The sequence below is a fragment of the Microcaecilia unicolor genome, chromosome 7 (genome assembly GCF_901765095.1).
Source record: "Microcaecilia unicolor chromosome 7, aMicUni1.1, whole genome shotgun sequence".
NCBI classification, from domain to species: Eukaryota; Metazoa; Chordata; class Amphibia; order Gymnophiona; family Siphonopidae; genus Microcaecilia; species Microcaecilia unicolor.
The window spans coordinates 208,573,923-208,588,320 of record NC_044037.1 but is presented as its reverse complement, the minus strand read 5'-3'; the positions used below and the strand labels follow the sequence as shown (position 1 = coordinate 208,588,320).

Here is a 14,398-nt window from a genome sequence, read left to right as displayed (position 1 = left end):
CATTTCGCCTGCTTCACTTGGTCCCATTTTTCAGGTCCAAGTCCCAAAAAAGTGCCCAAACTGACCAGATATGACCACTGGAGGGAATCGGAGATCACCTCCCGACTCCCCCAGTGGCCACTAACCCCCTCCCACCCTCAAAAAAACAACTTTAAAAACTTTTTTTGCCAGCCTCTATGCCAACCTCAAATGTCATACTCAGGTCGATCACAGCAGTATACAGGTCACTGGAGCAGTTTTAGTGGGTGCAGTGCACTTCAGGCAGACGGACCAGGCCCATCCCCCCCTAATTGTTACACTTGTGGTGGAAAATGGGAGCCCTTCAAAACTCACCCAAAACCCACTGTACCCACATGTAGGTGCCCGCCTTCACCCCTTAGGGCTATGGTAGTGGTGTATAGTTGTGGGGGGGGGGGGGGTTGGGGGGGCTCAGCACCCAAGGTAAGGGAGCTATGCACCTGGGACCAATTTGCGAAGTCCACTGTAGTGCCCCCTAGGGTGCCCGGTTGGTGCCCTGGCATGTGAGGGGGACCAGTGCACTATGAATCCTGGCCCCTCCCATGACCAAATGCCTTGGATTTGTTCGTTTTTGATGATGCATCGTTTTCCATTATCGGCGAAAACCGAGGGCGCCCATCTCTAAATCCAGCGATCTCAGCATTTAGGTCAAACAACTTTAATGTTGACCTAAATGTTTAGATTTGGCCGCCCCCAACCGTATTATCAAAACGAAAGATGGACGCCCATCTCGTTTGAAAATACAGTCGGCCCCGCCCCTTTGCGGCGCCGTCCTCGGAGATGGGCGCCATTAGAGATGGGCGTCCCCAGTTGAAAATGCCCCTCTTTAAGCGGTAAACCATGGTCGGTTAAATGCTGAATATAGAATATATCAAAATAAAATAATAAAGTAGAAGGAGGGGTGAGAGACTTCTCTGAAGAAGGATGCAGGGGACCTTTTACTAAGCTGCAGTTAAAAGTGGCCCGCAGTAGTGTGGACATATGAAATAGACACACCCTGGGCCATTTTTTTTTTTTACCACGGCTAGGAAAAAAAGGCTTTTTTTAATGGGGCAGTAAATGGCTGTGCAATAAAAGTAGCACGGCTATTTACTTCCTGAGTCCTTCCACAGCTCACATGCTACTCAGGCAGCGTGCGCCAATGTGGCTACGCTGCCAATTAATGCTGGGAATGCCCACTGTGGTAGAAAATAGAAAAATATTTTCTACCATGGGAAACAGCACACACTAACTTTGAAATTACCTCCGGGTGCCCATCCAGCTCATTTTCAAAAGTGATTGCCGGCCATCTTCCGAGACAAATCGGGAGATGGCCGGCGATCTCCTGAACCCGGCCAAATCAGTATAATCAAAAGCTGATTTTGGCCGGGTTCAACTGCTTTCCGTTGCGGAGCCGGCGAAACATCAAGGGGGCGTGTCGGTAGGTTAGTGAAGGCAGGATGGGGGCATGCTCACGAGATGGCCGGCTTCGCCCGATAATGGGAAAAAAAAGCCAGACTTGACGAGCATTTCGCCGGCTTTACTTGGTCCCTATTTTTCCTGACCAAGCTTCAAAAAGGAGCCCCAACTGACCAAACGACCACCGGAGAGAATTGGGGATCACTTCCCCTTACTCCCCCAGTGGTCACCAACCCCCTCCCACCCAAAAAAAAAAGCTTTTTGGCCAGCCTCTATGCCAGCTCCCTGATAGCAGTATGCAAGTCCCTGGAGCAGTTTTTAGTGGGTGCAGTGCACTTCAGACAGGTGGACCCAGGCCCACCCCCCCTACCTGTTTCACTTGTGGTGGTAAATGGGAGCCCTCCAAAACCACTGTACCCACATTTTGGTGCCCCTCTTCACCCCTTAGGGCTATGGTAATGGTGTAGAGTTGTGGAGAGTGGGTTTTGGGGGGATTTGGGGGACTAAACAACTAAGGGAAGGGAGCTATGCACCTGGGAGCAAGTTTTTTTTTTTTTTTAATTTTTAGAAGTGCCCCCTAGGTTGCCCGGTTGGTGTCCTGGCATATGAGGGGGGCCAGTGCACTACAAATGCTGGCTCCTCCCACGAGCAAATGCCTTGGATTTGGCTGGGTTAGAGATCGCTGGCATTATTTTCCATTATGTCCGAAAACCGATGCCGGCCATCTCAAACCCGGCGAACTCTGACATTTGGCCAGGCCCAACCATATTAGCGAAGAAAAAGATGGCTGGCTCTGCCTACTTATGGCGCCGGCCCCGAAGATATCCAGCCAGGTATTTGGCCCACGCTGTTCGATTATGCCCCTCCATACTACCCCAGCGGTAGTGTTGCTTTGGTTTGCGTTACCCACACGTTAGCCCTACTGCTGCTTAGTAAGAGGACCCCTTAGTGCACTAAAGGGATCTTTTACTAAACATTAGCTTGAGTTACCTGCAGCAGGGCCCATTTTATTCCTGTGGGCCCTGCTGCAGATAACTCAAGCTAATCTTTAGTAATAAAGACCCCCTAAAACATTTGTTTGTCATAATGTTTAGCATGTTAACTGCTGCATTAGCACCTAACATGAGTATAGAGGTGTGGTAGCCGTGTTAGTCCACTTTTAAAGGTAATCAATAGAAATAAAACAAAATAAAACATGGAAAAGAAAATAAGATGATACTTTTTTATTGGACATAACTTAATACATTTCTTGATTAGCTTTCGAAATTCCTATTAGGGGTGAGGAGTACACCTGTCAGTTAATTCAGGTGTCGCTAAAGCACATTAACTGCTAACAGGATAGATAATGTGGAAGAATTAACTATACCGCCAGAGGTCAAGGTGCGTTGCATGCAGGTAAATGAGTTTTATTGCAAGTGGGAAATAAGTTATACCTAAGGCAACTGAAGGTAAAGTGACTTGCCCAAGTACACAGTGTCAGTGGGAGATGCAAGGATTTAAACTTCAGCATGCCTGCTTTGTGACCTACTCCTTTAACCTCTGTGTGTATCTGTGCAGACTTAAATGGAAAACGTAGGCATGCCTCAGAATATGTGTAACTTTGTGTAGGAGCTTTGAAGCTGTAAAGGCAAATAGGCACATATACTACCTTTGTAAAACAGTTGCAACATGTGCGCCTTCTCTGCCTATTGTATGTGTCCTGTTATAAAATTATTGTTCACCTATAATCCATGAAAGGCTCCAATTAAATCTTTTCCCCAAGGGAAGGTGTTGACAGAAAATGGATACTTGGTCCACCCACTCTAGCCATGTTTACTTTGCTACCACTGATCCTATTTGATTGCTGATCTCCTCCCATCCATGCTCTGCTACTAAAGTTCCTTTTTGTTTGTCCCATGGCTGCTTGAATTTTGCCACTATTTTAGCTTTTGCCACCTGTGCTAGAAATTGGTTCCAAGATTCTAGCACCTTTTAAGAGACTGGTGGTATCTTATATACCAATGATGGTGAACCTATGGCACGGGTGCCAGTGAGGGCACGCGTGCTGTCGCCTCACCCACCGGAAGTTCGTTCCCTCCTCCCTTTCAGTTCCAGGCCCCCTCCCTCCGAATTTTAAAAGTCATCTATTTTACTTCATTGGGGTTAGGACAGCAGCATGCAGGCTCGGCTCGGTGCTTAGTTCAGTTTTCCCTTCTCTCTCTCTCAGCTCTGGTCCTACGCACCAAGCCGAGCCTGCATGCTTTTTACCGCTGCTGCCGCCGCCCTAATCCCAACGAGGTAAGATAGATGACTTTTAAAATTTGGATGGAAGGTGCATGGAACTGGGAGGGAGGGAGGGACCCCGGAACTGGGTGGGAGGGAGGAGGGCCTGGAACTCGGAGGCAGGTGGAGGGGGGGACAGGAAAGGGAGGGGGGATGAGGGGGAGGGGAGAATGCACCACCTGTTAAATTGCCCTGTTGGCACTTTGCGATAAATAATTAGATTTTGGGTTGCTGTTTGGGCACTCGGTCTCTGAAAGGTTCGCCATCACTGTTATATACAATGGTGTGCTGGAGCCAGCTCGCGAGAGCCTTATGTTTGTTTTTTTAAGAATTTTGGGTGCCGGTTGTTAAAGTAGCTACTTTTAACAACCGGCTCCCAAAATTTAGGCTTGTGGCTCCTCTTGGCATCCTCCTTCACTGTGGCTTCAGCATCGTCTGTCCCCGCCACCCCCCACCCAATGTAGCACCTCTTCTTGCAGTGATTAATGTTTTTAAAACAGTGCCGGGCCAGCACCATCAGAAAAAGCAGGCTGCTTCAGCCAATTCTGGGGGCTTTTCTTCAGCCTGTCCCGCTCCCGAGTGCGGGACAGGCTAAAGGAAGACCCCCAAGATTGGTGAACCAGCCTGCTTTTTCTGATGGTGTCGCTGCTTTAAAAAAGTTAATTGTGATAAGAAGAGGTGCTACATCGCTTGGGGAGCAAGGAGATGGAGTGATGTTAAAAGTTGAAAACAATTAGGTAAGTCTCTGTTATTTCTCTTCCTCAGTATGATATCTTCTCCTCTTGTCCTTATCCCACCATGTGCTCTCATGTCACTACTCTGTATCCTAAGAACAATTTTAGCATTCAAACTCCTAGTAGACCTGCAAACCTAGGCACTCCCCCTTGCCACTCAGGCACTGTAAGTTCTGTTTTGCAAACCCTAATACAGTTGCTAGCAACATTTGAGCCAGATTGAGACTAAAAGATATATACTCACTCACCCTTACAAATATAACCTAATAAAAAGATGAAACATTATAAAGGCAAATAGTACAGGGACAAAGAGGCACAAAACACACCACACTGCAGCCATCATCGCAGTACACTCAAAACAAAGCAAGCAAACCTATGAGCTGCTGCATCCATGTTGTCGTTCTTTATTGTTGGTAGCATTTTTATTTAATCTTACTTATATTTTCAAACATGCCGACTTGTGCAGCATACAGATGTACACAGAGGAAGTATAATAACGGAATAACTTTAAATAGGTAGAGTAGTAATTTCTTATAAACCATAACCAGTGTATAATTTGGAGGGACTGGTTATAGGGATACCCTAGAACTGAGATTGTTTTTTCTCCTGGTAAAAGGGGCACTAAATCTGACATGTTATGAGAATCAGGTGCTCAACATTCAGTTTCTATGTATTTATTTACTTATTTATTACATTTTTATTTCCCGCATTAAACATGAATTCGATTGAAACCTGGGAGCATTTAAAATCTTTTTTTTTCCTATGCGTACATCAAAAGAAAAAGGTGTCATGTGGGAACATGCTCCTTTTGTTTTGTGGATTTCAGTGGTATATTATAAAATGCACTTTCCTTTTTTTATTACTACTATTTCACAGAGAGATATTGAATATTGAGGGAAGGGCTTCCTTCATGCAGAAGTTCTTTGCAGCCTCAGTCTAAATGTGCCAACATTGTCCGATTTAGCACACTATTAGCTGCCAAGTTCATTCAAAGTGAATTATATTCAGTGGAAAATAAATCTGTTGGCTCAGGTTGCCTGCTATATGAATATTCCATCATTGTTTCATTATTACTACACCACGTATTACATATTATGGGCATTTACTTTAAACTTTGTTTTAATTTGTTTATTCACAGCTTACATGCACATGGTTTTGCTTTTTAAATCCAAAGGTGAATTCTAAAGGTGGTTGAATGTATAAACTGTGGTGTTTCTGAGTTTACTTGTTTTGGAGTGCTTCGGGTCCTGCTGATCTGTACATCTGCTGTCTGAAATTTTGGAAGGTGGAAATTTAAAATAAAATTTTGAATGTACTCTGTAGAAGTTGTTTACTTTTGAAATGTGTGTATCACTGGAGTCATATGATGTACTGCACGATTTGTGCTTAAAAGACTGCAGGAAGTTTAGAGGATTAGAAAGCTTATTGAAGTACTATATTTATGATGCTTGTGCTTTTGGAGGGCAATTTGCCATCCATCTATACTGGTGCAAAATCAGTGGGTGCGTGTTAGCTGTAGTCCTTAAAATAGCTTTCAAATGGAAAATACTTTGAAGGTTGCCCAAACAAGCAGTACCCACTAGGGCTGTACCGAATATTTGCAAGAAGTCCCGGCATGCTGCTCAGAGAGAGAGAGAGTTTTATTATGGAATCTTGTCACCAAAATGCCGCTATAGAATTGGTTCTGAGCGCACAGCATTGGGATACCTAAATTGAGGAACCAGTGTGTAGAATTGCTCTTTAACTGCTTACCACACTTTACTGAAAGAGCCCCATAGATTTATTGAGGCATAAGGTGTAGAGCATAAGAGTGCACTTCATCAAATATTTGGAGTATTTTCTCATATTGCTTTAGAATTTTTCCTTTCTACAGTTGCATATGAATGACCCCTTTCCCTGTTTGATTTTTTTCTGATTTATTACTGCAGCAAGTTATCAAGGGAAATGTAAGCCAGAGGAGGACATCTTTAGTCATGCTATGATCTTTTAGGCTATATTTCCCCTGCCACCTGTATATAAATCTACCTTTCGGCCAGTCAGCCAACATATAGACTGACTATTTATAATTTTAGATAACTATTATATTTTCCCTCACATGAAAAAATGTTTTTTCAGTATTCCTTTCCTCAGAAATGTAAAGCTTATTTTCCTTATTGACATTACTCTTTGAGCTGCTTTGACCCAGAGACATATGATGGGTTATGATAGAGCAGGGATAAGATCTGAGTCTTGCTGTCTGTCAGGACTATATGACTTTCATGATCTGATCTACTTCTAGTCATTATGTTTATTTTATTCCAATTTAGCAATTCTCTGTCTTCTCATATATTCTGCAGTTTCTTTTTGATACAGTTTCTTTTTCTAGGAAAAAAAAATCTTTATAAAAATTTCATTACAAGAAATTTCTCGTTGCACAAGTGTGTCACAGTTAATAAATGTATTTTCCTTTCTCCTTTTTGTTTATAGGAAGTCCTACACAACTGCCAGCTGCATAGGATATCATTTTGTGCTGATGATAAAACTGACAAGAGAATATTTACTTTTATATGCAAGGATGCAGAGTCAAATAAACACTTGTGCTACGTGTTTGACAGCGAAAAGTGTGTAAGTATACCATATGTTATGGGGTGTTTCTTGTTCATTACGTGAAAAGGGATTGGCTTGTATTTGGCTTATTGTAAGAATTTTAGATAGGAGGAAGTTTGCAGATGTTAAGTTTTACTAATGAGTTCAAGATATGGAAAATACATCAAGATGCTGTTTTCATGTCCATACTTATTTACATGTAAGTCTTGTACCTAAGTATTTTGGCTGAAAATTGTAATGCTCCATTACCCTCTCACTTTGGGGGGGGGGGGGGGGGAATCTGCATATTTTTTTCAATGTCTGTTTACTTATATTGCACAAAAGAGGTCTTGCCAATTTGTAAGGAGTCTTCAAAGTATTTTGTATAGAATAGTCTCCTTACCAAAATTTCGTATGTATATTTGCTTGTTGTATACATGCTTCTTACAAAGAGTTCAGGTGACAAACCTATTTCTATATATATTTCAGAGTAGAGACAGGACGAACTTTAGCTTTAATAAAAAGAGATGCCATGAGTAGTAATAAACTATTATCAAGGTGCCATGAGTGATAATAAACCATCATCAAGCCAAAGAGATTCATTCCTGCTCTGTTGACTAAATGCTCAAAATAATTCTACCTGAACACCTAGACCCCAGAGGTTTAGTGGTGGGGTTTAAAAAGAGGGTAGAGAGGGTAGGTGCTGGGGGGGGGGGGTGCTATCCTGAACATTGTCCGAGAGGTTTGTGAACAGCATTTTGACCCAAAGAAAACCAAAGAAGATGATGGACTGCAAATGTTGGAATGGTCAAGAAGGCCCAGGGTATACCTAGGATGTTCTAAGTTGGAAATGTGATCCTGGTTATTTTTCTGCCTTCAGAAAAAAAGTTGCTTGCAAATTTGTGAAAGAATTAAGGTGTTGAGCCTAGATTGATATAAAATTGACTGGCCTGAAAGATGACGGAAAGTCCAAATATTTTGTTAACCTTTGGGGAGTTGGTCAACAGATACCTTTGTCTTGACCCAGCAGGAGAGCAAACCAATCTTTGTTTTATGTACTAAAGCTTGGATGGATAAGATGCGTTCAGAAAGTCAAGGGGAAGATCTATAACTTATTCAAAGGAGTATGAATGTCTCTAGTATATATATTGTATATATTGTATATGTATATACATATATACAGTGGGGGAAATAAGTATTTGATCCCTTGCTGATTTTGTAAGTTTGCCCACTGACAAAGACATGAGCAGCCCATAATTGAAGGGTAGGTTATTGGTAACAGTGAGAGATAGCACATCACAAATTAAATCCGGAAAATCACATTGTGGAAAGTATATGAATTTATTTGCATTCTGCAGAGGGAAATAAGTATTTGATCCCTCTGGCAAACAAGACCTAATACTTGGTGGCAAAACCCTTGTTGGCAAGCACAGCGGTCAGACGTCTTCTGTAGTTGATGATGAGGTTTGCACACATGTCAGGAGGAATTTTGGTCCACTCCTCTTTGCAGATCATCTCTAAATCATTAAGAGTTCTGGGCTGTCGCTTGGCAACTCGCAGCTTCAGCTCCCTCCATAAGTTTTCAATGGGATTAAGGTCTGGTGACTGGCTAGGCCACTCCATGACCCTAATGTGCTTCTTCCTGAGCCACTCCTTTGTTGCCTTGGCTGTATGTTTTGGGTCATTGTCGTGCTGGAAGACCCAGCCACGACCCATTTTTAAGGCCCTGGCGGAGGGAAGGAGGTTGTCACTCAGAATTGTACGGTACATGGCCCCATCCATTCTCCCATTGATGCGGTGAAGTAGTCCTGTGCCCTTAGCAGAGAAACACCCCCAAAACATAACATTTCCACCTCCATGCTTGACAGTGGGGACGGTGTTCTTTGGGTCATAGGCAGCATTTCTCTTCCTCCAAACACGGCGAGTTGAGTTCATGCCAAAGAGCTCAATTTTTGTCTCATCTGACCACAGCACCTTCTCCCAATCACTCTCGGCATCATCCAGGTGTTCACTGGCAAACTTCAGACGGGCCGTCACATGTGCCTTCCGGAGCAGGGGGACCTTGCGGGCACTGCAGGATTGCAATCCGTTATGTCGTAATGTGTTACCAATGGTTTTCGTGGTGACAGTGGTCCCAGCTGCCTTGAGATCATTGACAAGTTCCCCCCTTGTAGTTGTAGGCTGATTTCTAACCTTCCTCATGATCAAGGATACCCCACGAGGTGAGATTTTGCGTGGAGCCCCAGATCTTTGTCGATTGACAGTCATTTTGTACTTCTTCCATTTTCTTACTATGGCACCAACAGTTGTCTCCTTCTCGCCCAGCGTCTTACTGATGGTTTTGTAGCCCATTCCAGCCTTGTGCAGGTGTATGATCTTGTCCCTGACATCCTTAGACAGCTCCTTGCTCTTGGCCATTTTGTAGAGGTTAGAGTCTGACTGATTCACTGAGTCTGTGGACAGGTGTCTTTCATACAGGTGACCATTGCCGACAGCTGTCTGTCATGCAGGTAACGAGTTGATTTGGAGCATCTACCTGGTCTGTAGGGGCCAGATCTCTTACTGGTTGGTGGGGGATCAAATACTTATTTCCCTCTGCAGAATGCAAATAAATTCATATACTTTCCACAATGTGATTTTCCGGATTTAATTTGTGATGTGCTATCTCTCACTGTTACCAATAACCTACCCTTCAATTATGGGCTGCTCATGTCTTTGTCAGTGGGCAAACTTACAAAATCAGCAAGGGATCAAATACTTATTTCCCCCACTGTACATATACAATATAGCTCAAGTAATTTACATATTTAAGAACATAAGAATAACTAGTATACTGTGTCAGCCAATGGTCCATTTAGCCTTGTATCCAGCTTCTAACAGTGGCCAATCCAGGTCACAAATACCTTGCAGAAACCCAAATAGTAGCAATATTCCATGCAGTGGCTTCCCCTATGCCTACCTCAATAGCAGACTATGGACTTTTCCTCAAGGAACTTCTCCAAACCTTTTTTAAACCCATATAAACTAACTGCTGTTACCACATTCTCTGGCAGTGCCAGGCAAAGTGGTAGAGACTATTATAAAGAACAATTTTACAAAGCATATACATAAACATGGATTAATGAGACAAAGACAACATGGATTTAGTCAAGGGAAATGTTGCCTTACCAATCCCCTACATTTCTTTGAAGGGGTGAATAAACATTTGGGTAAAGGTGAGGCAATCGTTATTGTGTGTCTGGATTTTAAAAGGTATTTGACAAAGTACATCACGAAAAACTCCTAAGGAAATTAGAAAGTCATGAGATAGGAGGTAATGTCCCATTGTGGATTAAGAACTGGTTAAAAGATAGAAAACAGAGAGTAGGGTTAAATTGTCAATATTTTCAATGGAGAAGAGTAGATGTGGGGATCCCCAGAGGTCTGTGCTGAGACCACTCCTTTTTAATATATTTTTAAATGATCTAGAGATGGAAATAACTAGTGAGGTAATAAAATTTTCTGATGACAGAAAGCTATTCAAAGTTGTTAAATCACAAGAGGATCGTTAAAAATTGCAAGAAGACCTTACAAGACTGGGAGACTAGCCACTTATTTTCGAAAGAGAAAGATGCCCATATTTCGACCCAAATCAGGAGATGGGCGCCTTTCTCTCATGGGCGCACAAATCGGTATAATCGAAAGCCAATTTTGGGCGCCTCCAACTGCAGTCTGTCGCGGGAACGGACAAAGTTGATGGGAGCGTGTCGGAGGCGTGGTGAAGACGGGACTGGGGCGTGTTTATCGGGCGAGGAGAGATGGGCACGCTCGGCCGATAATGGAAAAAAGAAGGGTGCCAGGAGCGTGAATTTGGGTCACTGTTTTTGGACCCTTTTTTTTCACGAACAAGTCCCCCAAAAGTGCCCCAACTGCCCAGATGACTACCGGAGGGAATCGGGGATGACCTCCACTGACTCCCCCAGTGGTCACTAACCCCCTCCCACCAAAAAAAAAAGAACTTTAACATTTTTTCCCAGCCTCTATGTCAGCCTCAAATGTCATACCCAGCTCCATCACAGCAGTATGCAGGTCCCTGGAGCAGTTGTTAGTGGGTGCAGTGGACTTCAGCCAGGTGGACCCAAGCCCATCCCCCCCTACCTGTTACACTTGTGGTGGTAAATGGGAGGGCTCCAAACCGCCCCCAAAACCCACTGAACCCACATCTAGGTGCCCCCCTTCAGCCATAAGTGCTATGGTAATGGTGTAGAGTTGTGGGCAGTGGGTTTGGGGGGATTTGGGGGGCTCAGCACCAAAGGTAAGAGAGCTATGGACTTGGGAGGTATTTTAATTTTTTTTAATTGTTACAAGTGCCCCCTAGGGTGCCCGGTTGGTGTCCTGGCATGTGAGGGGGACCAGTGCACTACGAATCCTGGCCCCTCCCATGACCAAATGCCTTGGATTTGTTCGTTTTTGAGCTGGGTGCCTTCGGTTTCCATTATCTCTGAAAACCGATACCACCCAGCTCTAATCCGCCCAAATGTGATGCATTTGCCCGGCACAAACCATATTATCGAAACAAAAGATGGACGCCCATCTTTTTCGAAAATACGGTGTGACCCGCCCCTTTGCGTACCCGTCCTCGGAGATAGGCGCCCATGGAGATGGGCGTTCGATTATGCCCCTCTAGGAATCCCAATGGCAGATGACGTCTGATGTGAGCAAGTGCAAAGTGATGCATGTGGGGAAAAAAGGAGCCCAAATTATAGCTAAGTAATGCAAGGTTCCATATTAGGAATCATCGTCCAGGAAAGGTATCTAGGTGTCATCGTTGATGATAGGTTGAACCCCCCCTCTGCTCAGTGTTCTAAGAAAGCAAATAGAATGTTAGGAATTATTATCTAAACAAGTTCTCAATACTACATGAGTCCCAGTCGGGATTCCGCTCTAATCACAGCACTGAAACAGTACTAATTACCCTCATGAATAAATTCAAACAAACGATTGCAACTGGTAAGAATATATTACTCCTACAATTCGACATGTCAAGTGCCTTCGACATGGTTGATCATAGAATCCTACTACACATCCTTAAATACTTCGGCATCGGAGGCAATGTTCTCAGCTGGTTTAAAGGATTCCTAACTAAACGCTCATATCAAGTGACATCAAATTCAACAACATCAGCCACATGGACACCTGAATGTGGAGTTCCACAGGGATCCCCCCTCTCACCGACAATATTCAACCTAATGGTGATACCCTTGGCCAAACTATTATCAAAACAAAACCTCAACCCATATATTTACGCTGATGATGTAACGATCTACATCCCATTCAAACAGGACCTAAAAGAAATTTCCAATGAAATCAACCAAAGTCTACAGATCATGCACTCATGGGCAGACGTCTTTCAATTAAAACTCAATGCAGAAAAAATCCAATGCCTAGTACTCACCTCTCAGCATAATATGAGCAAATTTACCACCATCAACACCCCAAAACTAAATCTACCAATTTCAGAAACCCTGAAAATCCTAGAAGTCACCATTGACCGACACCTGACACTAGAGAATCACGCGAAAATCACAACCAAAAAGATGTTCCACTCAATGTGGAAATTAAAAAGAATAAAACCATACTTCCCTAGAGCCGTTTTCCGGAATTTGGTACAATCACTAGTACTCAGTCACTTAGACTACTGCAACTCACTGTACGCCAGCTGCAAAGAGCAAATACTCAAAAAACTCCAGACAGCCCAGAACACAGCAGCCAGACTCATATTTGGAAAACCAAAATGCAAAAGCGCAAACCCCTATGAGAGAAGCTAAACTGGTTACCACTCAACGCATCACGTTCAAGGTATGCACTCTAGTGCACAAAATCATCCACGGCGAGGCCCCAGCCTACATGGCGGACCTGATTGACCTACCACCCAGGAACGCTAAAAGATCGTCTCACACATTCCTTAATCTTCATTTCCCTAACTGCAAAGGCCTAAAATAAACTAATGCACGCATCAACCTTTTCCTATATGAGCACGCAATTCTGGAATGCACTGCCATGGAACCTAAAAGCGACCTATGAACTGACCAACTTCCGCAAACAACTGAAGACACATCTCTTCGACAAGATATACCACAAAAACCAAAACTTGTGAAATCCCCACACATATCTAGTAATGTAAAGAATGCCTTATGTCATGTTATTTTCTTGTTTTCCATTACCATGTTACCCAAACTACATCTGTAACACCAAATGTCAATTCTCCTCTCATTTCCACTATCCATGATTGATTGTAAGCCACATTTAGCCTGCAAAGAGGTGGGATAATGTGGGATACAAATGCAATAAATAAATAAATAAATTAGGAAAGAAATGGGAAAAAAGTGTGAATGTTACAATGTCTTTGCATTTCTTCATGCTGTGACCGCACCTTGAATAGTGTGTGCAATGCTGATATAGCGGAATTAGAAAAGGTACAGGGAAGAAAGGCAAAAATGGTAAAAGGGATGGGACAACTTCCCTATGAGGAAAGGCTAAAGTGGCTAGGGCTCTTCAGCTTGAAGAATAGATGGCTGAGAGGAGATACGATAGAGGTCTATAAAATACTGAATGGAGTGGAATGGGTAGATGTGAATTGCCTATTTAGGAAAATCCTATACTTATTTCTAGGATAAGCAGCACAAAATCTGGTTTACTGTTCTGGGATCTTGCCAAGTATTTGTGACCTGGATTGGCCAATTTGGAAATAGGATACTGGGTTTGATAGAACTTTGATCATCCCAGTATGGCAACGCTTATGTTTCTATGTTCTAACTATTCATTGAGTGAAAAAAATTTTCCTCCTATTTGTTTTAAAAGTATTTCCATGTAAATTCATTGAGGGGTCCATTTACGAAGCTGTGGTAAAAAGAGCCCTATGCTAGCAGAGAGAGTTGTTTTTTGCCCTGCGCTGTGGCCTTTTTTTTACCGCGAGTTAAAAACGTTGAAAATAGCCATGGTCATGCAGTAAGATTGTTCTTATTGCATGGCCATGTGAGGGGGGGCACTTACCGCCACCCATTGAGGTGGTGGTAAGACCTCATGTGCTAATCCGGTGGTAACTGGGTAGTGCATGGTGTTGCCCAATTACCACTGGGTTAGTGTCGCACTAAATATTAGAACCCTATTTTCCCCAGCATGGGAAATGGCATGCACTGGGCTAGAACTACCATCGGCACCCACATCAGGCTGGCGGTAGCTTCAAATTAGCATGCAGTAAGCCTGTGTTGGGCTTACCCCCACTTTATAAAAGGGCCCCTGAATGTCTCCTAGTCTGTGTACTTTTTGAAAGGTAATAATCTGTTCACTTTGACCTATTTTACACCATTTAGGATTTTGTAAACCTCAGTCATATCCCCCTCATTTGTCAACTTTCCAAGCTGAAGTGTCCTAACCTCTTC

The 14,398-nt window shown here is 43.3% G+C and overlaps 1 protein-coding gene across 3 annotated transcripts in view; it reads left to right on the top strand.

Annotated features, from left to right (window-relative positions):
* The window catches only part of GULP1 (GULP PTB domain containing engulfment adaptor 1), a 360,071-nt gene that overhangs the window by 244,853 nt on the left and 100,820 nt on the right, over positions 1 to 14,398 (top strand). For all 3 annotated transcript variants that reach the window (XM_030209287.1, XM_030209289.1, XM_030209288.1), the window contains one exon: positions 6,879 to 7,016. In XM_030209287.1, coding sequence (XP_030065147.1) covers positions 6,879 to 7,016 — 138 coding nt within the window. The remainder of the gene's footprint in view (positions 1 to 6,878; positions 7,017 to 14,398) is intronic.